Source organism: Drosophila melanogaster, chromosome 2R (assembly GCF_000001215.4).
Source record: "Drosophila melanogaster chromosome 2R".
NCBI classification, from domain to species: domain Eukaryota; kingdom Metazoa; phylum Arthropoda; class Insecta; order Diptera; family Drosophilidae; genus Drosophila; species Drosophila melanogaster.
This window is the reverse complement of record NT_033778.4, coordinates 9520143-9548135: the sequence shown is the minus strand read 5'-3', so window position 1 is coordinate 9548135 and position 27993 is coordinate 9520143. Positions and strand designations below refer to the sequence as shown.

The 27993-nt window shown below is 43.6% G+C and overlaps 2 protein-coding genes across 18 annotated transcripts in view; one reads left to right on the top strand and one right to left on the bottom strand.

The window, feature by feature from the left end:
* On the top strand, window positions 1-6189 carry CG1888 (uncharacterized protein). 4 transcript variants are annotated; one of them, NM_001273898.1, is made up of 4 exons: window positions 1-348; window positions 418-1117; window positions 1184-1410; window positions 1840-2964. In NM_001273898.1, the coding sequence occupies exons 3-4, from the start codon at window positions 1233-1235 to the stop codon at window positions 2778-2780; spliced, it is 1119 nt and encodes a 372-aa protein (NP_001260827.1). In that variant the 5' UTR covers window positions 1-348; window positions 418-1117; window positions 1184-1232; the 3' UTR covers window positions 2781-2964. The 4 variants fall into 4 exon arrangements, with proteins under 4 accessions (NP_001260827.1, NP_001260829.1, NP_001260828.1 ...); NM_001273899.2 differs by lacking the exons at window positions 1-348; window positions 418-1117 and adding an exon at window positions 4144-6189 and having other exon boundaries at window positions 1178-1410; window positions 1840-4087; NM_001273900.1 differs by having other exon boundaries at window positions 1-1410.
* Window positions 6190-6570: 381 nt separating this feature from the next.
* The window catches only part of brp (bruchpilot), a 37801-nt gene continuing 16378 nt past the window's right edge, over window positions 6571-27993 (bottom strand). For 2 of the 14 annotated variants that reach the window (NM_165677.4, NM_001103771.4), the window contains 14 exons: window positions 20759-20848; window positions 20454-20699; window positions 19509-19997; window positions 18420-18458; window positions 17930-18046; window positions 15608-15790; window positions 15152-15472; window positions 14602-14790; window positions 12568-14334; window positions 12044-12295; window positions 11542-11984; window positions 11197-11331; window positions 11060-11123; window positions 7689-10997 (listed from right to left, as the gene is read on the bottom strand). In NM_165677.4, the coding sequence (NP_724796.3) occupies window positions 10962-10997; window positions 11060-11123; window positions 11197-11331; window positions 11542-11984; window positions 12044-12295; window positions 12568-14334; window positions 14602-14790; window positions 15152-15472; window positions 15608-15790; window positions 17930-18046; window positions 18420-18458; window positions 19509-19997; window positions 20454-20699; window positions 20759-20848 (4371 nt within the window). In that variant the 3' untranslated portion in view covers window positions 7689-10961. Of the gene's footprint in view, window positions 10998-11059; window positions 11124-11196; window positions 11332-11541; window positions 11985-12043; window positions 12296-12567; window positions 14335-14601; window positions 14791-15151; window positions 15473-15607; window positions 15791-17215; window positions 17237-17929; window positions 18047-18419; window positions 18459-19132; window positions 19166-19502; window positions 19998-20453; window positions 20700-20758; window positions 20849-23842; window positions 25199-27993 lie in introns of all 14 variants that reach the window. The other 12 variants (NM_206063.3, NM_001043070.1, NM_001414094.1 and 9 more) reach the window with 11 other exon arrangements.

Below are 27993 nucleotides of genomic sequence, written 5' to 3'. Positions count from 1 at the left end.
GTTGAATTTCAAACCAATATGCATGAGCTACGAGCAACACAGAAGCGCAGGAGTGTGAACGTCAGTGACACCTGAAATTTTCCCCACCACCCACTTTTCACAATCGGAAACGTAGTCCGCGAACGGTGATCGGTTTGCTGAGATTCTTCTAAGGAAATTCAAGCCAAAAAACAAAGCAATCAATTAAATCCGATGTGTTATATTACATCAAATACATACATAGGTTTTTCTAAAATTCTATAAAAAAAATCCCGTAAGATTGGCGTTAGTTATAAACTTTCTGAGAAATAACCATTCGGGCGAACTTCGGTTTAGAACTGGAATATATACACACATATGTATATATAGGTATGTATATGTAAACACACATAGACAATACAAAATTATTTAAAACAACAAATGTTTAACGCGTTCAAGCTGTTCTACCGGATGGAAACGACATTATTTTATAGGCAACCAGAAATCAATAGGAACGCTGTGCTCGATTGCACAAACTCTTAGATACCCTGCACGCAAGCAGTAAGATCATATTCTAAATATATTTAATATCTTTCAACTACGCTCTATGCAATGTCTGTTATTTTCCCAAGCAATTTTGTAATATTATAATTTTATAAATTAATTCAATTTAAATACCGTGTATGTACATACAATGTACACATACATATATTAAAATAAAAGGGTACCATTCGGTCGGCATTATCGTAGGGGTTCGTACCACGAGGTTGGTGCGAAATTTTATCAATAAGCAGTCAAACAAACTTACGTGCAGCCACAGAAGAACACACAAAAATAAATGAAAACAGTACAACGCTGCATTACACACATGCCAGCTCAGGTATGAATGTCTACATACGCGTACATACCATGGACGTAGTCTTGATTACATTTGTAATAATTACAACTGATTACACGCCCAAACCAAATACATTGACTAAACGATCAATCGTTTAATAGCGACTAGTTAAAGCCACATTTCCATGGTGAACCCCTTCTGCATAACTGACTACGCCCTTGGTACATACGCTGTTCGTTGAGTTGGCGAAGCCGACTACGAATGAACGAAACAAAAACGATGAAAAACAGAACAGACGGCGATGAAATCGAAACGAAAACCGTATGTATGAGGGTATGTGTGCGGTGAGGGACGGGAGAGAACAACGCGCCTGTTGCAAAATTTCAGTGCTGCACTCTCATTCGTGACGAAAGGATGTACGCCCGGTTGTAGTCGAATGAATCCGTGTACATCATCGCCCCCACAGATGCCACGTGGCTCTGGATCCGTGGAAAACTGCAACCTGGAATCTGACGGCCTGCAACTGCTCGAGATGGCTGGAAAGGAGGACTACGAGGAGCTGCGCGACCTTCTGCAGTCGTGGGATGTCGCCGATCTGCTTCCTCACCTGCAAGGTATGTACATGCAAACATACGTACATACATGCGTACTGTACATGCATGCGTAAATATGTACGTATGTATGTCTGTTCTTATGTACCATATGTAAACAAAGCGAAGCATAGACGCTGATAAAGAGCGAGCAAAAAGAGGACGCGACTTTAACCCTGTGCTTGTCGCCGGCGGTTGGTTTTAAACTTTGGTTTCGTTGAGTTGGGATCTGCATACTTCGCTTCCGTTAAAACTTGGAACTGCTAGAAATTGTGTTTAAGGGTTAACACTTTTGTTGTTTAAAGATTGCAATATCACGGCAATTTACTACTACTACTGTTTATGCACTCATAGTTTTAAAGTTAACTGTCTAAAAGTCTCTTAAATTTCTTGATAGTAAACGTTATTATTCTTCGGACCAAAATTGTTATTCTTTGCCACACTGTGTTGCAGATGAAGCCATTAACGTGGACGAGCTGCAGATGATCAAACGTCATCATCTGTCCGAGTTGCTGCGAAACTTTCGCTTTGGAACCCGCATTCGCTTCGAGCATCACTTGGAGCGCTGGCGCCGCTGGCTGAACGTACCGCTCCAAGGCGCCCAGGGCCAGGGGTCGAGCCACTGCTCCGGCTGTCGCTGTCCGGAGATTCTGGGCCAATCGCAATGTCAGGAGCAATCGCCGTTGCACATGGAACAGCCGTCAGAGCAGGAAGAATTGCACAAGCCTGAAGATCTGGTCAAGACAATACCAGCAGAATCGCTGGTGGCCCTCAGTGATCCCAGGGAAATGTCAGTTCCCTTTCCATTGCCTTTGGTCCATCCGCCTGCGCAGATAACCGACGACATAATGATGGTCAAACAGGAGCTGATGCCGATGCAGCAAACTAGGAAGCCTGAAGCTGTATTGGCGGCTGGGTCTTCAGGAGGAACCTCAGGCAACAAGGAGGATGCAACTGCCACTCCTGACCAAGAAGTTAGCATTTTGGGCATTCTGCGATCCTCGGGTATGAAAGCCCAGAGCTTGCTGGAGCGTATTGGCCAGAACGATCCGCTGGACGCCGTGCAGCGCCTTTTGCTCATCCAACTAGTGTGCAGCTACTACGAGGAGAACCAGATGCACCTGACCCTGCAGAGGAGTCACTTGCTGGAACGCGAGATACTGCAGCTTTTCCCGCAGGAACAGCTCAGCTATTACCGCACCGAGCGAAGGGGTAAGATCTACGTGAGATTCACCAACATGAAGCGAAGCAAGAGGCTCAGTTCGTCGCGCCAGGAACTCAAACGACGCCGTTCCGAGCTGATAAGATCGATTCCCACGGTTCAAGGACACGATGCTAGTGCTAGTGTGAACTTCGCCGGCGACCAAATCTCCAGTCCCGATCGCTCCGATTGATCTGGCTTGTTATGCAGTTGGCAGCTCAATCCAAAGCCTAAATGCAATGCTTAACTTAAGTTCAACTAGCTACTCGATGTGTAATTTCTTGACTTTATATCTATGAATCGACCATTTATAGGGTATTTTGCGGGTCGACGCGATCCGCCGACTGACGAAACTAAATCGAAACTCAATTTTGGTTACATGGCCTGTTTTTCTTGTCTTGAAGGAGGGTTCTGTTCCGTTCAGCTGTAGCTGGAAAAAAGTGATTACATCAGCGGCGAAAATAGCTGAGCGACGGCGTGTTAACAATCGGCAAACACGGCAAGCGCGGCCAGCGATTTGCTGACTAACTGCTAAGTACGTCCAAAATGTGTTTTGCACTGCGCAAAAATGTGGCTGGTTTTTGGACAATATATTTGATGCATCACATGTACTGCTGATGAAATGGTGGTTATTAATCAAATCGAAAATACTTTATGTCTAGAAAGGTAGCGATTTAATGCTAAGGGCTATAAAACTAAGAACTAAGGAGAAAATGTCTTAAATGTTTCTTACTCAAGCAATTAGAATCCTGATAGCCTGCGGGCCAAGATATTGCACACATTTGTTAGAGATACGTTTCAGTATTAGCTGGTTTCTTCTTTTTCATTTTCTGTTTGCTGAAGATACACGAATGGCAATGGGGCGTTTCGCTCGAAACTAATTAATTAAGTTGCTCGCTTAGTGCTGCGCTTTCAGTGTTTTTGTTTTTTAGTCAGACTTTCTGGTCTTTTCGACTCTCCAGTTTCGCCGCACATGTTCGCTGCTAATTGCCTTTATCAGTGTCGCGCCGGAGAGCAAACAAAACTATCTGCAGGTCCCACCAGATAGCGTGTAATTGCCTTTTGGGGCTCCGTTTAACATTTTAGCCACCACCTACATGGGGGTGGCGATTTTTTGCATTCTCGCCTTCTACATTTTCAGCATTGTTCGATTCCGCCAGCCAGCGCATTCCAATAGATCTCTCGGTAACCCCTTAATCTCCTCCTTACTTTTTTTCTGTGTTTCCAATTGTTCTGTGCATGTATCTGATGGATACGCCGCAGTAAATAGGTCGCCAGCCACATGGCTACAAAAGTGGATGGCGACAGGGCGACAAACTATTTCAATTGTGGTCGGAGCGTATCTGAGAGCTTTGCTAGCGGCAAAAGCTCCTATGTAGTTCGTATCTGCAAGATACTTTTTTACATTTTCCTGCTTTAATTACACAAATTCTGGTTTATTACAAACGATCGGGGTTCTTGTACATACATACATATGTGCACACATCGCAGTGACTTTCGGTGAGTAATGCTGTACTTATTTCGTTTATCTTATCTAGGTTTTTGTGCTTTTACAGCCGCCTCTTCTGCTCGTACCACTCTTTTTTCTTCTTCTTCTTGTTTTTTCCCCCCACTTTTTCTATGGCATCCAAATAGCTGGACAGGCAACTCACACAGATACACTCTTTCGAGTGGGGAAAGTAGGTCAATTACACGTGTCGTATGTGTATGTACATCTGTATGTTGTATTTCGTATTTCGTATTTGTGTTTTGTATCTGCGGCATTCGTTTGTACATAGGGGTTTTTATGCTTGGCCAGCATAATCAAACATGAGCTTTGTTGTCGCTTCTTCGTGGCCCGTTAAAAAGTCTACTACTTGCCGCCCAGTTCTCCATTCTCCATTATCTCCATTCTCCATTCTGCATGCTCCGCTCATTGTTTCCTCTTTCTTGGCCCCACATTTGGTTTCTTTTCTAGGCCAAAACGCTGCAATGGGCGTTCTTCTTGTTTATCTTTCAGTGGAGTTTTATGGACGGAACTCGGACCGAAGATAAACCCGCTAGATGAGAAATTGGGGCCACTTCTATGTGGTTCGTTCTCTGTTAAACAGAGATTGTGAAATAGTTTTTCAGTCTCTAAGATAGCTTAAAATTATAGACCTAAGCTAGGGAAATGGAATAACGCGTAATTTGTACATAGTAAATAGTTTTTTTTTCGACCAAAAGAGGTCACTGATTAGATATTGTGGTATATACTCGTATGCATGTACATATCAGTAACAGAACTAGTACTAGTACAAGTACTAGTTAATAAGTCGATAGTTTTATTCTTAGGTCCGTTTTAGTAAAAATAGTCCTCTCAGTTAGCCAACCGTTGGAATGTATGTGTTTTCCCGAGTGGAAAGGAAAGGACGTTGAAAGGACAAGGAAACCATTGGAATCTGCGGGGGTGGCTACACATTACATACGTACATACATACACACTGCGAATGCCGCAATTCGGTGGGTGGTTGGGTTGGTTTGAGTTGGGTGGGTGATATAAAAAAAAGCGCCCAACTACTTTATGCCCGCAAATTGGGTCAATCGATAAAAGAGGCAGCGACGGTGGCGTCGACTGCGGCACATGCGCCAAAAACGGGGCGGGGGATGGGTGGGTGGGTGTGGCACCCAAGGAGCTTTTCCACCGCTTTTCCTTTTTCCGAGAGCCTGTTGTTGGTAATCCAATTGTAGGTGGGCCAGAAGCGTGCTAAATATATGGGGCCATGTAATGTATACATTACACATAGGAGTCATGTGCCTTATGTACGTTGTATATATGTATGTATGTGTATATAGAGTACCCTTCCTGCGTTACATGGCTCCAGCAATATGGATTACATCACACGAGGTTCTGCAGCCCGTTCTGGCTATGTGTGTGTGTGTTTGTGTGTATGTGCGACTTTTAATATTTTATAGGGCAGCTGTCACTGCTCCACTTGCCACCCAACGCAAACCCCCGGAACCCCCGAAAGACGGAACACAAAAACCAACCGTCACACCCACTAACTGCGGACTGGGAAAGCGAAGTTTGGGGCATGTTGTCGTTGCAAGCTGATAAAATATAAGTAAAGGAGCCGTAATGAATGTTTCTCTTCCAGGGCTGATTAAATTTTTGCCAGCAATTCTAAATATCTTATCCCACAGGAATGTTAAACATTGCGGTGCAGGCAAAAGTTTGAGTGGAACTCGAAACTTTAGGCTGAGCGGTACAAAATTGATTTTCTAAGTGCTTTGGGCCATTTTGTTTCAAAAGTGGCAGGAGAATCGTGTACTTCTTTGTAGTTTTCTTTGCACAATGCGATTTTGTCGTGTTTGCTTATGAATACTTATTGTATGCTAAAATTTAATTTTTTACAATTTTTTTCAAGAAAGAAATGGCATGCTAAAACAGCCGAATATAATAAGCTTGTTTAAAATAAAACTAAAATAAGAGCTTGCAAAAAACCAAAAATATTTAAGTTGCCTAATTATATACGTATGCCTTTCAGCAACTATGCTTTGTGGTCTAATAAATACAAATAGAACAATAAATATAAATTAAGAAAAAAAATATTTTAAAAAATAAATAATTGACCAACATCTGGATTTGAGCCTCCGACTTCGGCGTTTTAAAAAGTATGTTCAACCATCTGCGCCATCAACATTTTTCAGACGAAAAACATCAAGATGTCAATTTCAGCTAAACAATCTTTTTGTTTCTTTTTTAGCAGAGACCTGAACCATAAATTTAATTTTACATACAATTTACACCACTACTTTACAGAATCCGTGTAGAGCATTCAAATAAAGATGATACAGCAACGCTCAATTGATAGATAGGGCAGCCCTGTTCAAACTGGCGCGTATTTCAAATAAATTAGAAACTAGAACTTACGAAAATTAAGCCAAGCTTTAGTTACTTAAACTTTTTTCCCACCCGCGATATGAATACCTTTCGAAAATATAGGAAATTTAATGGGACACTGGTTGATATTATTTGAAATATATTTTATTGGTAGGCAGTTTTGAAGAACATTTTTAATGACATTTATATATAATGAACATGTTTCAAATAATCATTTTCATCTCGCTTTCATTTTGCTCGACTTTCTCCCATTTGTAATATTCTTCTATGTATGTATGTATATAATAAATTTATTTACTTTATTATTATAATATTTTCCCACCTCATCTCTAATCGTTTACTTTGTTTAGTTGCTGCGGTTGCGTTTTTGTTTTTGTTGTTGTTGTTGTTTACCTTTTTGTTGTGGTTGATTCTTAATTTGGTTTTTGTTGTTTTTGTTTTGTTTTTTTCATATACCTTGTAAACTTATGTAGTTTCATATATGTATAATTTATATATATATATATATGTGTGTATATATAATGGCTTACTATAAGTTACTTAAAAAACATTATATAATAAATATTTACTCGTACTTTATGTATGCCTCCCCTTGTTTCCGTTCTTATTTTTTTTTTTCTTTTGCCTACTCCTGCCTAAAGTCCAGTGCTCAGATCAGCAAAATTTAATTGCTCAATCACAAAGTTTCAAAGTAAATGAGTAAAAAATCTCAGAATGGAAATTCAACATCACAGTGTGATCGTTCAACTATCGGTGATTTTTGCAATCTATCGAGAAGTCACACTGTTCTAAACATGACTTAGTCACTTTACAAGACCAAATAATTGTCGTTCTGAGTACTGGGCTTTATTTCATATATTTGTATAATATATGTATGTGTATATATATATATATATATATCCTTTTATATTATTTTATTTATCAATAATTATTACCAATATCGTAGATCACCAAACTTGTTTAAAAAAATGTTACACGAAATTGTTGTTCTTGTTTTACTTAATGCTTTTGTTGCTCATCTGCGGATATTTCGGTATCGGTTTCAGTTTGGGGACTTTGTGTCTGGGGTGTCTAGGTCTAGACTTCTGTTCTGCCTCTCTGCCTCTCTGCCTCTCTCTTTGCCTATCCATCCAAGTTTTCGCTCTGACTACGATCTTCGGTTTTGTTCTTGATGAGTGTGATGCTGTAGTTATCTATATAATTTGCGCTCTCTTTCCATATCTGCTATGTATATGCTTTGTTTCCGTATATTCCTATATTCATCTATCGTATGCTTTGCTCTAGTCATAATCGTAAGTATTTATATATATATATATATATATATATATATATATATATATATATATATAGGTCTATGTACAGAGAAGTACACACTGGAGTTATACATAATAATTCTTCGCTAGCATTTATCGATAGGTAACGCTCGTACCACCATATAAATTCATTTATGTATCTGTCATCGATTCCATCGCCTGATATTCGGGGTTTTTGTTTGCGAGCGAGTGTCTGTCTGCCTATATTGTGTTTACAATTTGCTAAATTACATTATACGAGAATTGGGTTTTGCTTTTCGATTTATCATATATCATATATCTCTTGTTATTGTTATGTTCGCTAGATTTGTATAGAAAAAGTTGTCGAAGCTTTCCTTGCTATCCGATAGTTTCGTATTTGTATCTGTAAGTAGGGTACACGACGGCGGGGATAATATGATTAAAGTGTTACGGCAAATACTATAAGAGTAGTTAGACCGTTAGTTCATGTTCTTAATCTCAGTTTGTTCGTCACTGCTGCTGCTGCTGTAATTGAGACTATCTAGGCTAACAATACGATACGTGGTAAGTTAAGTTAAGTAGTTAAAGGCAAACGTTTCATCCTCTATAACTGCAAATCGAGATCAAGATCGAAGGTGAAAGTGACCGGTGATCGGTGATCGAGTGACCTACTGATCGAGTGACCAAGAAATCCACTCGTAGCGCTAGGAAATTGCCCCGTTCGACTATGTGATATCTGGGGTTGGGCCACAGTTAACATAAGATTAGCGCTACCTCGACTCGGATATGTTGGCTTCCATCTAGCGTCAATGGATCGTGATTGAGTGGTACAAATTGGGGGCATCCAAAGGGTGTATCAGTGTTCACGTGTATTTTGTGGGTGATTGTATTGTCAACGTGGTGTGTAATTTGTATGCAGCTTGGGTAGCCAAAGTGATGTGTCCTACGGTGAAGTTTGTTCGGTTTGATTTGTCGATAGTAATTGTTCTCGTGTTCTCAATGGTCTGGATATAGATTGATGATTACATTATATCGTATTTAGTATTTAGTAAACTTTTATATATTATACAGCTTCTGTTATGCTTACATAACTAGACACTTATGTACACTTCTGTCGAGCATAAAGGTGTTGGTTGCTAAACATTTACTTTTTTACTTGACTCGCGAACTCGTATGGCTTTCTGCCCTCCAGCTGCACCGTAAACCCGAGGTTCCTGGTATAGGAACTTTGTGGGGAACTCATTTGGCGAGAGAGAGGGGCGAAAAGCGGGACCCTAACTTATGTACACAAATCGAACGACTGCGAAACCAAAAACCGAAAAGAAAGCAGAGAGTGCAGCTCTATCGTAGTTTACTTGGTCGTTAATCGATTACCTAAAGGGTGGAGGAGGAGGTGCTCTATCAATTTAACAAATCGATCGTTCTAGAATGGGTTGAAGGATCAAAGGACAATTAAAGCGCTAGGATCAGCTATCCTTCGTTCTTGGGGCTATGATATAGGCTTGTATGATATGATTGTGTTGTGTCTCTTGCTTCGTCGTCTCACGCTGAATGTCTTCGTGGTTGGTTTCTTTAGTAACCGAAAGTCAAATGATATTCTAATGTTAGGCCCTAGGATTAAACGGATCTTAAGTTTCCCATCTATCGATATTCTTGCTTACACTGGCAGTGATAACTCCATACTCTCTTCTAACTAACTTCGTACATCATAATTCTTCCATTCAATTTCTACTTTCTTTACGTTTAAATTAAAGGGAACGAAGAATATGCACTCAATTAAATAAAAAATAAAAAAAAGAAACACTAGTTCATGCTAGTCAATATGTGGTACTCTATAGTTTGTACACATCTGCAACTATTCCTCTATAGCTAAGTATGCATTACAGGGGCATGGGTCATTCATGTCTGATAACAATAACACTTTCGCACCTTTTCTAGACCAAAAGCAACGTTTCGAGTGACCTGGACTAGAGTTGGAACTACCGATCTACTAGAAGTACTATAAGTACTCGTACTATGCGCATTCACAGCTGACTTGGGTAAAGCTTGCGTAGTGGACTCGATCTATTTAGTCGGGGGCTAAGGAACGTGGGGTATCGTGTAGATTTAACTAATTAAAATAGAGATTGCACTTGTTGTAGTTGACGTTCGAGTTTATTTTATCGATAATATCCATAATAGCTGAATGGGGTAGGTAGTGATCTTCCTTTTGGGCTCTGTAGTGATAGTTCTTTGGTACACGGCTAAAGGCTAGGCAATATAATTTTATAATTGTAATAATTTTACATATGGTACTCGTATCTATATCATACTTGTATTATCTGTGGTCTATCAATTATTGCTCTACGTATTGTATCCGTATCTGTATCTATATTTTTCCGTTGCGAATGTCTTATGTACAGTGTGACTGATGGGCGAATGATGGGCGTAGGATGCTCATGTTTGACTAACTATAACAGAGGCTAGCATACATATGTATATGCGATATATCGTCGATAATTGTAAGTGCATGCTGCACTTTGGGTCCAAAGCAGCACTCAATTAATGCAATTACTGCTCTGCCTTTCTTCTCGTTTCAATTTCAATGCCATCTCACATCCGCGCAGTGGGAGAACTAATGGGTGGGTCTTACAGATGGGGATGGCGATGGGGATGCAGTGCCCGAGGACGTAGTCTACGTGTTGCAGCTCCGACCGACAGAGAGAAGAAAGTGATGGACAGAAGGACTCTCGAGTTGGGGTAATTGGGCTAAGAAGGACTTGGTGTTTTGGCTAACGATAAACTTTAAGTTGAGTTCGATTTTGAGTTCGAATAGGATTGAGTTAGTGAGTTAGAGAGAAAGTTAAGAGAGTTTACAAAGTACGCTATACGAGCTGACTTTTAAATGCATCCACAATTTGAGTATAGCGGCAACCTAATTACACAATACACATAAATATCAAATAATATGCATTTCGCATTGCATTTACATGGTGTCATTTACAAATGTGTGTGTGTGTCCCTGTGTTTATCTGTGTGTGTAAAGAGTGTACATAGTGTGTGTGAGAGTCGTAGAAATACTGCATAGTTGGTATTGGTATCGGCATCGGTAGTATACAAAATAGTAGACAGTGCTTTTGGTAACATCTTGCTGTTGGTTGGTTTTCCATTATCGCTTTGGGTAAGTAGTACGTGTAAAATCCTTTTGCCTCATCTGCATCCCAAGATGTGTGTATCTGTGGCTTTGCGAGGGCACTGTTTAGAAAAAGCTCTTCAAGAAGCCAGCTGGTCCAGCCTAAAAAAAGGGATAAGGATCGGTTATTATCCTTGGTTACCTTTAACTTGATTCTAACTTACATCCTGCTGTTGCTGTTGCTGCGTTTGTGCTTGTTTGACTTTGGCTTGAGCGATCTTTAAGGCTCTGAAATAGGGATAATACGGAACGAATTCACTGGTTGTGTTTTCAGCGATAGGATAACCAATGAGACACTCACTGTTGCAAATCCATGATGGTCTTCTCCTTGGCGTTCTGCTCCTCCTGCGACATTTGTACCAATTGCAGCAAACGCTCCGTTTCGGTTGCCGCCTTCTTGTGCTCCTCCTTTGTATTTTGCAGCTCCTTGACGCATCTAAAAATAGAGAGTTACAACAATATATCAATCAATATCATTGTTATATGGTATGCGTTGAAATAAAAATAAGTCATTCAGATTTGAAAAAGCTTTGTCGCCGATGGCATCTTTCCATGTCGAGGTGTCCGTATTTAGAGATTCGCAACTTATCTTTTCTCTCATTTGTTTTCGTAATACTAAAATATTGGTTGTTTATGCAACACTTACGCTTCCAGCTGCCGCTGCGTATCCATGAGCTTCTTGTTCAGCTCGCCGGCGGCCGCCGCTCCGCCTCCCTGCGTCTGTAGGGACTTCTCCAGCTGGTCCATCTGCTCCTTGCGCTTGCGCAGCTGTACGTCGAACTCGGCCATCTTCTTCTCCTTTTCCTCGATGTCCTTGCGCTTGGCGTCGATCTGCTTGCGCTGCTCGTCGATGATCTTGCGCTCGCCCTCGGTGGCCTTGGCCTGGTTGTCGATCTGCTTGCGCACCTCCTCCAGTTGCTTCTGCTGCTGTTCCAGCTGCTGGCGCTGCACGTCGGTGGCGCCTGCTCCCGCACTGGCAGCCTGCTGCAGTTGTTGCATCTGCTGCTGCAGCTGTTGCACCTGCTGTTGCAGTTGCTGCACTTGCTGCTGCGCCGTTTGGAGCTGTTTTGCCTGCTCCTGGTTGGACATCTGGCCGGGATAAATGCGATTAATGGTTATATATTTGTTTGGTTCCATGGATAAGTCACCTTGCTCTTCTCCAACTCTGTGACCAGGAGCTCCAGCTGCTGCTGGAAGCGATCCCGCTCGGTGCACGCCGCCTGGAGTTCGCCCCTGACCTTCTCCAACTCTTTGGGGTCCGCACCGCCGGCACCTGCTGCGGATTGCTGCTGCTGCGCCGCCTGTTGCACCGCCTGTTGCGCCGCCTGCTGCTGCTGTTGCATCTGCTGCTGCATCTTCTGCATCTGGGCGTGCTGATCCTTGATGTGTTGGTCCATAAGCTAAACCATTTAAATGCATTAGAATGTTAGTTTATTTAGTTTATTGGGAATATATACATAAGTGTAACATGGAACTTCAATAAAGATTGTTTCAACGCCCATTCAAAGTAACGTAATTTTAAACGCAAGAACCAAATGATAATATTAAGTACTTACATATTGACATAAAAAATGTGTGGAAATAAGTGATTTAATGTGTTAGAAAGTATCAGTATGTTTAGTTGTGTTAAGGACAAACTCCTTGTGCTCATTGTGTCCACGTCGATCCTCACCTGAATGCGCTTGTGCATCTCCTGGGCGGCCTTGTCGGCCATGTCGGCGCGACTCTTCTCCTGCTCGATGACCTTGCGCCATTGCTCGATCTCCTCGCGACTCGCTCCTGCCGCCGCTGCAGCCTGTGCCTGTTGGGGACCGGCGGCTTGCAGGGCGCGCTCCGACTCTTGGAGCTTCTGCTGGAGGGTCTGGATCTCCTTTTGCATGGCCTGGAATTCGGCGGGAGAGGGTCCGGCGGGTGGAGCGGCGACTGGCGGCACTTGGTGACCGTTGCGCAGCTTGCGGTTCTCCTCGCGCGTCTTCTGCAATTCCGCCTCTGCGTTCTGGAGTTCCTTCTGGAAGTTCATAAGAATCTCCTGGCTCTTCTCCAGTTGCAGGACCAGCTGCTCCCGCTCCATGGCCAGCTGCTTGACGTCTGACTCCAGCTTCTGGACGTGCTTCTCCAGCTGCGGATGGGGGGCAGCGCCAGCTCCGCCGCTACGGTTCGCTTGACGCAGCGCTTCCCGTTCGGCCTCGGCCTTCTCGAGGCGATCGTGCAGGCGACCGAGCTCAGCGCCCATGCGCTCGAACTCGATGCGCGTGGACTCGGTGTTCTCCTGCTGCTTGGCCAGATGCATTTGCGCCTTCTCCAGTTCCTTGGCCAAGCGACCGGCCTCCAGCTCGGTGGCGTCACGCGACTGCAGCGCCTTTTCAAGGCGATCCCGCAGGCGGTCGATCTCCTGCCGTTCGCCAGCGGACAGAGCGGAAGAGGAGGACGTCGACGCTCGGACCGGATCGCCGGGGCTCACCGAGGACTGTTGCAGGCGCAAACGATCGACCTCCTTCAGTAGCTTCTCATGCTTGTCGCGTGCCTTCTCCCGCTCGATGTGCGCCCGTTCCAGCTCGGATCGCTGCTTTTCCTGATTGGCCAGCATTTTGGCCACCTCGCCCTTCGACAGCTCCAGCTGCAGGCTGGTCTCGTGCAGCTTCGACTCCATGTTCTGCACCTCCATCTCGATCTTCTCGTACTTGTCCTTGTACTTCTCGAATGACTCCGACTCGTATTGCGATTTGCCGCGTATGGTCTCCAGTTCCATGAGCGTCTTGTCCAGCTTCTCGCGCAGCCGCTCGTTCTCCTCCTTGAGGCGTCGCGTCTCCCGCCCGAAGGTGTCCGTGTCCTGCAGCTTGCGCAGCTCCACCTGGCTCTTCTCGTAGCGGTCGCGCATCTTCTCAAGCTCTACGGCATAGTGGGCCGCCTCCTCCTTGGCCGCCTCCACGCTGGCGCTCGCCTTGGTCTGGGCGGCATGTGCGCGCTCCAGTTCGTAGGTGACCCTCTCCAGCTCGGACTGGAAGTGCTCCTTCTCGCCCTGGGCACGCCGAATGTCCGTTTGTAGCTTGTCGAAGCGATCGCGACTGTGCTCCAGTTCGCTGCGCGCATTGTCCTCGCACTCCTTGGCGCGGCTCAACTGGAGCGCCGCCCGATCGCAGGCCTCCTGCAGCCGAGTGCTCTCGTCCTGCAGCTTACGCAGATCCTCGCGGGCCTTGCTGGCAGCCAGGCCAGATCGCTCCGCCTCCACCTCCAAGCGGGCTCTATCCGCTTCTGCCGTATCGCAACGGGACTGAAGGCGATAGATCTCGTTCTGGGCCCGATCGTACTTCTCCAGCATCTTTTCGAACTCCTTGTTGGAGGTGTCCTTCTCGTCGATCAGCTTCTGGCTGGCGTACAGCGCCTTGTCCAGTTTCTCCTTGAGGATCTCGACTTCGGTGACCGCATCGTCGCGCTCCATCTGAAAGGAAGTGATAGGGGAAGACTTAGGGGTTAGGTCTGGGAATTCGGGTTTGCACTGGCATGTAGCTACGGATTTACACAAACAGCCAATTGTTTTGATATCTTAGTTCAGTTCTCATGCGGTTTTTCAAACAATATGCAGTACAGACAACGTATTTTAGTATAGAGTTTAGTAGGGTTGATAGCCAATGGTTTTGGGTTTCGTTTTTCGAAGAGGATACCTGAAGCAATTGCCTTCGCTGGTGGGGAGTTGGGTGTCAATTACCTGGAGTTTCTGCTGAATGGCGTGCGATTTCTCGTAGCGCTCCTTGAGAACTTCCAGATCCGTTTGCATCGCCTCCCGGTCGCGGGCGGCCTTCATGAGAAGGGTCTGCGCCGATTCCGAGCGCTCCTTGAGCGTCTCCAGCTCGTCGGAGAATTGATCCCGCTCCTTCTGGATGCGACCCAGTTGCACCTGGTATTTCGAAGTTGTGTGTGTGTTTTAGTTGTGTGTGTGTGTTGTGGGGTGTGACAGTCGAAAGATAGTTACGCATACGTAGAGATATATGTTAGGGATAAATAGTTTTAGTTATGTACAAGGCGGGAGGTTAGGGGTTAAGGGTGTTCTGGATTAAGCAATAGCAATCACATCGATCTAAGCGAGGTTTTAGTGGCATGTCGGTTAATAGTTTATCTCTGGGGGTTAGCACAACACAGTTACGGTTACAGTCACACATTTTCGGTTAGCTAGTCTCTTCGAAGATGGGTGTGTGGTTCAGAGCGTGTGTGGTGTTGGTGTAGTGGTTCTGGGGGCTGGGACTGGGACCCGGGCATACCTGCGTCTTCTCCAGCTTCTCGCGAATGCGATCCGTGTCCAAAGAGAGAGTCTCGCGCTCCTTCTGCATCCTGGCCGCCTGGCCCAAGGCCTTGTCCAGCTGCGACTGCAGGTTGTCGTAGTCGTAGGTGAGCTTCTCCTTCTCGAGCACCAGACGGCGGTTCTCCGTGCAGGCCTTGTCCAGCTTATCCTGCAGATGATCGACTTCGTTCTGGGCCTTGTCCAGCGAGTTCTGCAGCTTCTCGTGCTGCAGCTGCGACTTGCCCAACGTGGCCTGGGTGCGCTCCATCTCCTCCTTGATCTTTTCCACCTCGGAGAAGGCCTGTGCAACGGATGGTGGTTTTGGGTGAGTGAGTGAGGATGGTTGGTTGGTTGGTTGGTTGGGTCATTCATGGGGTTCATTGGGGGTTTTATTTCGGTTTTGGGTGCTGAGCTATTGCTAAGCGGTTTTGCCTACCCGATCGCGGTCGGCGTGGATGCGAGAGACACCGCTCTGCGCCTTCTCCAGCTCCTGGCGCAGACTCTCCTGCTCGCCCTGGGCGTTCTCCAGCTTGGCCTTGAGTCGGTACACCTCGCCCTGGCTCTTCTCCAGCTTCTCCTGCAGGGCGGCCGCCTCCTCGCGTGCTCTTTCCGCATCCGACTGTTTTCGGGTTTCGGTTTGGTCGGATTTCATTATCAATCGATCGTTGGGAATCGAAGGGTTTGTCATGTTGTTGTCGGGGGGGTAGAGTGGATGTTGGATAACGGATATTATTTACAGGCAATTATGTGGGACAAAGGTTCTTAAATGACTGATTCGACTGACTGACTGACTGAATGTCTGACTGATTAGTAGACACGAAACAGAGAGGTTAAGGTGACAAACGACAAATATAACGACAAAAAGTACTTAAATTACGATAACGATTACGAACACGATCACAACTTCTAGCGAGCGATTTAGAGCGATTTATGCTGCGAGCGAGCGACTGACTTTGAGGTAGATAAAGAGCAGGAATCAAAATTTAAGAAGGAAAATAGATAGGAGAACAGAAGAGGGCTTGGTGCGAGCTTAGAAAAGATTTGGCCAAGAAAAGCTTAACAGAAAGTGCATAGAAGCGTATGTGAACGGAAACAACAGTGGGAATAGCATGGAAAACTTTTGAGGAAGAAATGGATAAAGATATCTTAGGTAAAATGTATTGGAAACAAACGGACAAATAAAGTTTGTAAAAGTTTGCCAAACAAATACGAAGTTTAAACAAAATGTAAAGAAGTTCAATGGGATAAGAAGAAAGGATGTAGCTGGGTAATGGGTTGGAACAGACGGACATTAACGGACACAGGACCAACTTGTTATGGGACACATGGCGGGCATTTGTTCGCATGAGTTCGCGATGGATTAGACGACCACAGATGGCTCATTAGTGCAAGAGGAAAATTAGGGAAAATTGGCGAAAGTGCGAGAGCAAAGTAAGGCAAAGTGTGCGTAAGAAATGCTGGCGGATGTGTGGGTGTCAATGTATGTATTTGTGGGCGTGAGAGAGCATACGTTAAGTCAATTAGCTGGGGATATCAGCGGCCTTCCGCTTCCTTTAGTCCTCGTACGTGTGTACGTGAGTGCGTGTATGTGTGTGGGTGGAAAGTCCAAGGAAAAGCGCTCCAGGAGCTGAGCTGCTCTAAGGATACTTTGTCATACTTTGCTTGCATCCGGTTTTCGGGGCAGGTTGCTCTCTTTTCCAAACAAACCGGAAGAGTGACAGATGAGCTTGAGGCTATATCGTACAAGGTCAATGATGTATGCGTAGTATGTGTTCGCTATATGTATAGATAGGTGTGTGTGTATGGGTATGTGCGTATGTATATGCTGGTATGGCAATGTTAGTACATCAGGCAATGTAAATTACATTAAATTGAACAAGTGACAGATTGCAACTAGCTTTGGTTATCTTTTTTTTGTTGGGTTTCTTTGGATTACTTTGGCATAGTCAGATGCAGTTCAAGTTTGCAATCGAATTCAATTACGGTTAGTTGCGTTACTAAAAACTTGTTTGATTGATTGATTGCTTGGAAGCGGTTTACTCACAAAACGTTTTTCAGTTTCGCCCTATATTTAGAGAATGAATGTAAGCACAACGGTTTAGATAGAGTTTGGTTTTAGTATACATGGTCTCAACGGCGGTATTTGCAATAAAATCTTTACAATTACGATTACATTTACAATTTACTAATACATTTACGGTTACGTTAGTGTTAAAGTTACGAAAGAAGCAAACATAAAAGGAGTTTAAATCGAGTTGAACAACTTTATCCCTATCCTTTATCCCCGCAAAAAGGACTCAGCGTGTTTTGCCATAGCAAGTGCTCGGGTCTGTGCGTATTTGTGTTTGTGTGTGTGTGGTTGGGGTGGCATGTTGCAGCAGAGAAAGTTATAGACAGGCGGGTGGGTGGTCGAAGTCCCTTCGACTTTTGTATTTGTATTGGTGTTCTGAGTGGGTGTGTGTAGAATCTCCTCAATGCCGGGCGAAAGTTTTCGGTCCATCAACAACAAAGCACACGCACACCGAGATATGTACATGTACAGCATACATCCACATATACATATATACACACACAGACAGTTGTATGTGAGAATTGCACTTGCAATTGCGAGTTCGGCGTTCGAGATTTATACATAAAGTATACGTAAATAATATATGTAAAGCTAACTAAAAGAGCATTCAGATATGCATATCGATATATGTACGAGTATATGGCTGTCTCGGATTCGCAGGCAAGTGGGGGAGCATTTGGACCATACCTGTGTGACTCTCAGCTCGGCCTGGGTGCGTCGCAGCTCGGCTGAGGCCTTGTCGGCCCGCTCCTGGGCTCGATCCAGTTCCTGGGACGTGGTCATCGTGGTCCTGCCAAAGGTTGTCTTTGGGCGGGAAACGGGAAACATTCAAATTAGTTGGTTGGCCACGGTTGGGGCGATATGGATAACAAGTGCAAGACAACAATCAAAAGCAGTTCAAGGCATTAGCAAATGTGTTTACAGATATGGTTGCGAATACGGGTGACTTGACGTGATGATGAGTCCAGCAGGCAAGCTGTTTACAATGGATACCAATCCAATCCATGAAGCTGTGAATGATTCAATGAGCGTTTTGACATTTTGGATTTCGACACACGATTCTCTCATATTTGGGTGCATTTGACGCTTGGTTCTCTAAATTCGGTTTGCATTTTATTTGGGCTTCTATGGCGGCGCTAAGTGGGTTAGGCTGGGTCAGCGGCTTTGGCCGACTTACCGATATCTTGCCCGTTTCGAACATTAACTTTTGTACATTCTGCAAAGTACGATACGAACATATTTATATCTTAATCTTAGGGTATGCATGTTCGGCGGCAATTCAACTTGTTTACACCTCCCTCTGTCCGCACAGCGATTAAATCAAAACCCAACTATGTAGGCGAGTGCTGCTAATCCTGTCTAAGTATCTAAGTGCGCAATATGTTAGGGCTTTATCGGATCTGAAATATTGTAGTTGCTGCTGGTGGGTGGTGGTTGGTGGTTGGTTGACTAAGTTCGACTTCAGCCTGCTGGCTCTAAATGGCGAGTGATAGTCGGTTGAGGGCAGGCAAAAAATAGTACTACGAGTTTTTGGGTGATGAGTGATAGTTACATGGTTCTAAATTAGATGCGATACAATACTATATATGTGTCGGCGATACATCAAAGGTGCACTTTTGCATAATAGCGATATTCCATATTCGTTTTCGATGAAACTAATTACCAATACCAATTTTAGTTTGATCTTTGAACAAAACCAAGTTACTTTATAACATTACCAACATATTACTTTGTTCGATTTAACTTTAAAAGTTTAAATAAGCTGAACAATTTGGGCTGACTTATGGTGAGTGAAAGGATTTCAAACTACGTTATTCGAAAACTAAGATACTCGATATTATGCAATCTAGTTGGTAAGTGGAAGTTTGGAATTCGGATTTTTGGGCTTACTTTGTGTAGTGTGGTCTGTTCTTCTAGCTGCATCTATATTTGGTTTATGTCGGGTGAGTTTATAATTCAGGTTGATTGGTTGTTGTAGTTATTATAATTGTAGTTGTTGTAGTTGGGTAGTAGTTGGTAGTTGGTAGTTGGGATGCGTAATGTGTACATGTAAATACATATTCAGATACAGATATATAGATATAGATGTAGATACAGATAGCACATAGATATGTATGTGTTTTATGCATATGGGTTCATAGATTATCGATAGCAGTATGTATGCAAGTCTCTCGATTATATGTACACAGCGCAAACATACATACGAATAGACTGATGATAAGTTATTAGGGTAATGTCGGGGAAACTGGTCATAATGCACGAGTACCTGCGAACGCTCCAGATCGTGTTTCAGCCGCTCGTTCTCCAGCTCCAGTCGGGCGATCCTCTGCTTGGTGGACTCCCAGTCGGCGCTGCTCCTGCCCATTTCGCAGGTGGCCTTCTCCAGTTCGGCCTTCGACTTGCCCAGTTCGCTCTGCGAGGCCTCCAGCTTGATCTCCAGTCGTTCCCGCTCTGTGACCGCCCGCTCCAGACGCGTCTGTAGCTTCTCCACCTCACTCTCGGCGGCCCGCAGCTTGATCTTGTAGTCGGCCACCTCGCGTTCGTGGAGATCCCGCTCCTCCTGCTTCTCGTGCTCGGCGCGATCCCGCTGATCACGCAGCTGGGCCATCTGCTTCTCCTTGTCGCCGATGGCCTCCTCCAGGCTGGTCAAGGCGCCCTCGGAGCTGCTGTGGTGCGCCTGCATGGCCGACAAACGGGCCCGCGCCATATCCACCTGGTTGTCCTTCTCCTTCAGCAGATCCTCCAGGTTTTCGATCTATCGAAAGAGATCGGGAGGATTGAGGAGCGAACAGGGAAAGAATGGTAACCCCGTAATGACCTATGCTGTTTTTTTGATCTAGAAAACTTTGGTGAGCAAAGATATGTTCTATCACCTTTAAAGAATTCTTTAAAATGTTTCTAAAGGTATTAATAAATGCTGTTTAGACCACCTTTTACAAGATTGTTGTTGTTGTTGAAAGAATACCTTAGTTATCGAGAACTTTATTAAGATATTTTAAATGGAAGATTCATATGTAGAGTTCACTAACTATTTATAATTTTATAGTTTATTTCCAGAGATCACTTGAAAGCATTTGAAATTCCCCTTTTATGGCGGGTCAAGATTAATATCTAAGCATAATAATGATCTTTCTAGTCATAGTACCCCAATAGAAATAGATTAGTAACAAATTGTTGCCGAAGGATGGGGATATACAATAGAATGTCTAACCTTGCGCTGCAGCACGCTGATCTTGCGGTCCTTGATGTCCATGTGGTCCTTGAGCTCGGTAAGCTCGCTGGTGAGGCGATTACGCTCCTGGACCGTCTGCAGGGTGCCCTGGGTCTTCTTCTCGATGAGGCGGTTCTTCTCCTCGAGGCGGGCGCGCATCTCCTCGACGTCCGTCTGCAGCATGTTGTAGTGCTCCTCTTTGGCACATAGCGATTCCTTGAGCACCGCTATGTGCCGCTGGTAGTCCTGACGGAAATTACTTTACTGTGCAAACGGAAAACTTGGGCGCTAGCTTTTCAATTTACCTGGTGCTGCTCCTCGAGCGTTTTCATTTTGGCCGCCATCGCCAGGATCTCTTGATCCCTTCTCTGTATTTCAAGACGGAATTCGTCCAGCTGAATTTCGATTCGGATGGGGTTTGGGTGGTGGTTATGGGTTGGTTGGAAAGGAACAAGTACAGATAACATTAGATCAGAGAGTGTTGCCACGCATGGTAATGCCTGGGCCGGGGACTGATCCTTAGCCAGGACTACAATTACTTGGTGGTTGGTGTTCTTGGTCTGCTTGTTGTCTCAAAGTATCATTTGCTGTTGCAACTGAGTGTGAATATGAGCGATTTGAAGGTGCGTACAGCGAGCTTACGCTTTGTATAGAATGAGAGTTGGTGGATATGGGTAATGTCTTGGGCCCCCAATCCCAGTTATTGGGTTTGGTTTGGTACTTAACCTTAACCTAACCGCCCTCGTTGCGTATCCTGTTCGGTATAATCGTGTAGTGGGATGGTCTGTTTTGGTTGGTGTGTATGTCTGGTGTTTTCATTCGAGGGATCGGAGTTATGGTGTTCTGAACTAGTAGGTGGGGTGACTTGGCTGCTTTTCCGTACGATGCTCGACGTTCGGTTTTCGAATGTAATTTTATTGTTTGCTTTCGAAAAGTTTCCATTTTATAATGCTTACAGCTTAGGTTATGTTTAACAGATTTCGAGAATATTCTTGCTTGTCGGAATTAAGTCTGAATGCAATCTTAATTAGGTTTACAGTTAAATCATTGTATAAATAGTACATCCCGTGGGATCATAAATGTATATGCGTATAATAGAATATTAACCATAATTATTTAAATACAATACAAGTATATAGAGAGTTATGTATAATGTGTATATCTTATATCAATATTCAAATGCCTCGTTTCTTGTTCTGTTCGTCGTCTTGTAGAAAAGGGTTACAAATCAATCTGAGTCGAAGAGGAGAATCAAGTTTGGCTGAGCAACAAGAACAGAAGTAGGAAAAGCAAGTGGATAGTATCTTTGTATCTTTGTATCTATTTATCTATTCACACGCTCGCACATTGTGCTATCTTTCGAATTGGCTAGTGATAAGCTTTTATCTTTCGGTTACGCTCACATTCTTTAATGTACATATATTTGTATATATACGTATATAAACAATTGAAAAAAGTTTATCTATGAACACAATTTCTGTTTTTCTTTTACGATTGCTGCATATTTTAGGGGTTCTCGAACTACGAACTACGACTAGGCAAAATTAAAATAACTCCAGACTCACATCACCGTATCAATTCATCTAGTATATATTTAAACACTACTTTAACAAGAATTTTTACTTTCTTTGAGAAATATCTATGCGTAATTTCGATTTTTTTAAGCACAAAGAAACATGTCCGACTAAAAGGTTTCTATATTCAAAAGTAATCAGTAGTAAGTAGTCTAACATGCATTCACTGTGAATTTCGATAATATAGTTTCGTTTTCATTGGGGCACAAAACTGAACAAAATGTCGGCCAGAGATCTGGGGTAATGGCACTCTATATATAGTTTTGTATACTTATCGATGTCTACCGATTTATAAGTGTTTAAAGCGCTTCTTCGAATACGAAATACAAACACTAGTTGAGTCGAATACATACTAATACAGTACAGTGTATAGTATTCGCATAGACACATTTTGAATGCTTCTTCGTTTCACTTTGCTTGTTGTCTCAGACACACAAAAACTAATTCAACCAGGCGATCTAAAGCGATTCGATCCACCCCATCACCTATTCGGTTATAGATTGCACATACAAATTTCAATGTTTTCGTTCATAATTGACCTTCATTGCTAATCACACGCTAGTTTGTTCATAACTGCATTGCATTTGCTTTTGCTGGGGAAGGCTTTGGGGGCACTTAAAACGTAGTGTTGCACGGAGGAGGCGGAAGAAAGTCGAGTAAGGTAAATAATTTAGCAATGCACATTATGCCCACTAATGCGAGAGAGAAAGTTATAATTGGATTAGGTAAGTCCTGGTTAGTTAGGCTAGGTAGTTGGTAGTAGGTTGGGTATAAAGAGGTCCTTGATGGCGCGGAAATACTATGTCCATGCAAGGGTTCGTTACTTACTCGCTTAAGCTTAGATTAGATAGAGTGGTGTGTCTGTGCTGCACTAACAATTGACTAAAGTTGTCGAATCATCATACTAAGTACGAGTTACTCTATAGGTTTTGATTTAATAAATTTCAAGCTTCGTTTTTGTTTTACTTCACGATTTCGATTTTTGTTTTTTTTTTTCTGTCAGCTCGCAAAACTTGCTACTTTCACAGGCGAGACAAGTTTAAAGTAAACGTTATTTCATTTCGCATTTCTCCTTTTGTGTATATATATAAATTGTTGTTACGTGTGAGTAAATCTCATTTAGTTTTATATACAGTCTTTTACTTTTGAGAGTCAAGAGCAAGGTTCTACAATTTCCAAAAAAAAAAAAAAAGATCCACAACAATACGAATATTCGCAGCCGAACTCGGCTTTCGGTTTTCTTAATGCCCTGAGTGCTCTATGCAAAGAACGTAAATCCAAATGTATAACTAATATTCGGAATAACATTGGAATTTGGTAGCTTCATCTTTCGCTTCACTGTTTCTACATTAAAATGGCACATGAAACAATAGTTCTCCTGCAAACTTCACATTCACATCATTATCGCGAACTTTCTTAGCTTAGCCTAGATCTTCTAAGAATATCCACTTTATTATCATATATGTTGTATATTGTATATATAATACTTGGTGTCTTATCTTCTCCCTACGCGACAAACTGGTTGATGCAGAGGAAAGCGTTAAATGCAAATCGGCCAGCCGTCTATATCTTTATCGGTATATAGCCGATTATAGATGGTTAGCCCTTCCAATTGGGTTCGTTTGCTCTCTGATTGTTATATATATATATATAGGATGCTGATGCTGATGCGGATTAATGAGGCTGATTGATGATCGATTTCGATATTTCGATGTTGGGGTCGTCAGATTTCGAGGAATGGGGGTTTTCATTCTTTTTTTTTCGGTTTCTTTAGGAGTCTAGGGATAGCGTGTCTACGTCAAATTTAAAACTTACTTGTCGCTTATGCTCTTGCGGCAGTTTCGGGTAATCTAAGTCTAGTTTCGAGTATGGCAGATGGTGGTGATGGTGGGCTTGATGCGGCTGCTGCTGCTGATGGTGCGAATGCGAGTGCGGGTATGCCGTGTGATGCGAATGATGCGAGGAGTGGTGCGGATGCGAATGCGGATGCGTGTGCGAGTGGGCCGCATGATGCAGTCCATCCACATAGTCCCTGGCACTGCTGGCCAGCGTCCCTCCGAACGGACCGCTCGTGTTGGCCAGCGCCGCCAGCGGATGCGTCTGCAGGTGATTCTGATGCTGGTGCACATGGTACTGGTACTGCGGATGCATCTGCTGCTGCACCGACGCCTGGATGTGCGAGTGTCCCAGCGGCGGTCCCTGGGATCCGCCGCCGTAGTGTTGCGTTCCCGCGAACTGCTGCTGCAGGTTGTAGGCCAGGGCGGCCGCCGAGGCTCCCGTTCCGGTTGCGGCTCCCTGGTTCTGGTAGTACTGCGAAATGGCGGGATTGGAGGCGTGCAGCGACTGGTGGGCCATCAGCTGGCGCTGCTGGAAGGGGGCCAGTGGATTGCCGTAGCCCAGATCGCTCTGGTACGGATTCCCGTAGCCCCCGTACTTGCAGCCATAGCCCGCCGCGGTCGTCGTCGGGTAACTGGACACCAGATTCGTTACGGAATAGGCCGGACGCAGTCGGGCTGCCGCTGCGGCGGCACTCTGGGCCGCCGTCAGCTGGGTGGGCAGCACCTGCTGCACTTGCGCCTGCGGCTGGAAGTACATGTTGGGCTGCGAGGAGAAGCTCGTGGACATCTGCATGAGGTTATCGTTGAGGTACGGCGGCGAGGTGTCTCCCGGATGCAGGGTAGGGTAACTGGACACCACTCGACCCAGGCCCATGCCAACTCCTCCGCCTCCCAGTGGCGTGGTCACCAGCTGACCCAATTGACGGGCCTGATTCGTTAGATTCAGTATCTGCGAGCTGCGCGATATCGACTTGTGTGCCTCGTTCAACAAATTCACAATGTTCGAGGAGCTGGTCTGCTGGAGCGGAGGTGCCGGATAGCCGTAGACATCATTGTACATGGTGGCCGAGGGCAGGCCGGCAATACTATAGCGCCTTCTCCGGATGGGCGAGGTTTGCTGGCACGGTCCGTAGATCTGCGGATCATACAGTCCGTATCCACCAGCTGCCGTCGAGGTCGATGGGCCGTACAGATCGTACCCGGGCGGGCCGTAACCATTGCCCGAACCGTAGGACAGGGGGCCCGGACCCAGACTTCCCGGCCCGTAGTACTGGCCAATAATGTCCGGCAATGGAGGACTGCTTCCGCTGGCGCCCGTGTAGTTATTGTACATCTGAAACGGGCGATTTCAAATGGTTGGTTGCTGTAACTGCTGTGACTGACTGACTGACTGGTAGTTGGGTTTTGGTTGGTTGGTTGGTTTTTCTGGTTTCTGGTATCTGTTATCTGGTTTCTGATTCTGTGGTGTCAATATTAGAGAGCACTCTCTTTTTTGGGTCTGTTGTTGGGTCTGGTGTTATCTGTTATCTGTTTCGATTTTCCGGCTTCGATGCGGTATCGCTCACACAGCTTCTGGCAGCTTTTGCTCTTGATTTCTTGATCATGATCGTGGCTTAACAAACATTAGCTATCTATCTATATACATACATATATAAATTTATGTATTGAGTTGGTTTTGCACATATATGTATAGTAGTAGAATTGGCTTACATTTAACATAACGAATGCGATTTTAGCCCGAAACACTTACGGACTATTCTGGCCCCAAATTTGAAACGTGATTTATTTGCTTAGTTCTTGTTATCATTATTTTTGTTGTTTTTCTACAAGTTCATCAGTTTCGTTTTTATTCGACTTTTTTACACTTTTGCGCTTAATTTACAATAGGGTTTTGTAATAGAATGAGATTGGTTGATTATGAGTTATGATTTTTCGGTACTGTTTGGTTTGGTTTGGTTCTCTTTTCGTTTTTCCATTGGTTAACTTTCGTTTGGCTTTATATGGTTAGTTATATAGTTAGTTCTGAGGCGCTTTCAACGGCTCTTGTAGGCACCCAAAAAAAGTTCAACAAGGGCGGGGGGTTGGGCTTAGGTGTGAGTGTGAGTGTTTGTTTGTGTGTGTGTATGAGCGGTGTGATACTGTGTGTCTGCGAAAAAGGGGGTGTGGTTTCGGTTTTTGGGGGGCGGAGAGGAGGCGCAACATGAAATGTGTGTCACTTGGTTGACAGCCACGAGGATGTCGCTGGTTTTTGTATCTATTTATGTGTGGATGCCTGTATCTTTGTAACTGAACGTGTATGGGTGGTCCTGTAAGTGTGTCTGTGTCTGGGTGAATATATCTGTGAATGTATCTGTGTGTCGATGCTTCTCTTTTGTTGCTGTGTTGGACTTGGTTCGTGTGATCGACGCGGCATACAAATGCAACTTGGATTCTGATTTCGTATTTCTCAGGTATATTTTTGGGTAATTGAGTACTTTAGTATTTAGGTTTTTTTTTTTGTTTTGTACAATTTGCTTTCGGTATTTTGTTTGTACGCAGAAAAGAAACATAAATATTCGTATAACAATATATAGTTCAGATGCATTATAGAAATAACGTGCAAAAGTATATTTGTTAAATAATTTGGTTCGGTGTGTTGGAGAAACAAACAAAATATATATTCATATAGTTGTTTAGACAGACAGTGAAAGAGAGAGAGAGTGTGTGTGTGAAAGAGACAGTCAGAGATTGAGATTGAGTTAGAGAGAGAGAGACGGTTACAAAGAGACTTATAGAGAGAGATGAAAAGAACGCAAGTTGTGTGTGTCGTGTCAGACAGAGCAGAATATCACTTCTTTTCTTAATTCTTTTCATATAGAGAGTATTTCTTCCAGTGTTGGAGTGTTGGTGAGAGAGGGTCGGAACTGTGTGTGTTCTTTGTGTGTGTGTGCGAGTGGAACCCATCATGAAGAGAGTGTTATAGTTGTTGCATTGCGTGTTGTGTGAGAGTTCGAGTTCGATTTTGATTTCGATTTCGAGTGGATACGGTCAACGTTCGTAAGATTAGTTGGTACGTTCGATATTTACAAAAACCAAAAAGTAATATATCATACACAAACATGAGCGCACACGGACACATGTGAATGTGTGTGAGACAGGTGCAACGACACGACAACAATTGTTGCCTATTTTTCGGCCTCGAGATGGGCTTGGAATCTGGGTTTTTTTTTTGGTGGGCGATGGGTGGCGGGTCAGAAGATCGGGGGTTTTTGGGTCTCGGTCTGTCGTAAGCGGAATAACGCAATCAATATCAAAAACAACATACTGAAGAGTAACATATTTATATATATATATATGACTGAATATGCTGATATTCGAATATATATAAAGAGCGACAGAGAGACAGAGAGAGAGAGAGGAAGAGAGTGAGTGGGAGAAAGAGAGACAGAAACAGAGAGGTAGGAGTATATATTCATATGTTTGATAGCCATATTGTGGATATATATACACGTCATAATTGTTTTATCATTTTATCGTCAAAAAGTTGTCAGTAAATGAAAGATTTGCTTTCTTCATCTTTTCTTCCTTTCTTCCGTCTACTCGAAGTTTAAATCAATTGGTTATTGCTTTCCCTTTGGTCCTTTTTTGTTATTTATATTTATGTTGATATTATTTTTTTGGTATCGTGCGAAAATATTACAAAAGCATATTGTAAATAGTTGCATACGTTTTTTTTTCGATTCTTGGTAAACAAATTTGTTTTCATATTTGTCATAGCATTTCTTCAATCGTTTTTGTTTTTTTTTTGGTGATCGCTTTTAGAACAACAACAAAATATATGTTTTTGATGTAATTAAAAAAGATCAATTCTGGAAACAAATATATACTTTGAATTCATTAATTGAGTCGCTTGATTTTGGTAATTTATTATTCAAGACTGCTTGCCTACGTTTTTAGACGTTTTTGTGTGGATTTAATTTTGGTTCATTAAGCCAATTATTGGAGCCATTACAATCGATAGGTTTCGTGAAAAAATCATCTGCATCTTTTGGCAATAAAATGACAAAAGAATTATTCTTGTATGCTAAATAGATCACAGTTCACTAATGGTTTGTTAATTCGTATCTGATCAATTCAGTTGAGGTTTTA

Bases quoted from the DNA above. Each gene is read 5' to 3' on its own strand.
- CG1888 (NM_001273899.2), top strand. From the start codon at position 1,233: ATGAATCCGTGTACATCATCGCCCCCACAGATGCCACGTGGCTCTGGA. The intron at 1,411-1,839 runs GTATGTACATGC...ACTGTGTTGCAG, and splicing joins TCTGCTTCCTCACCTGCAAG to ATGAAGCCATTAACGTGGAC.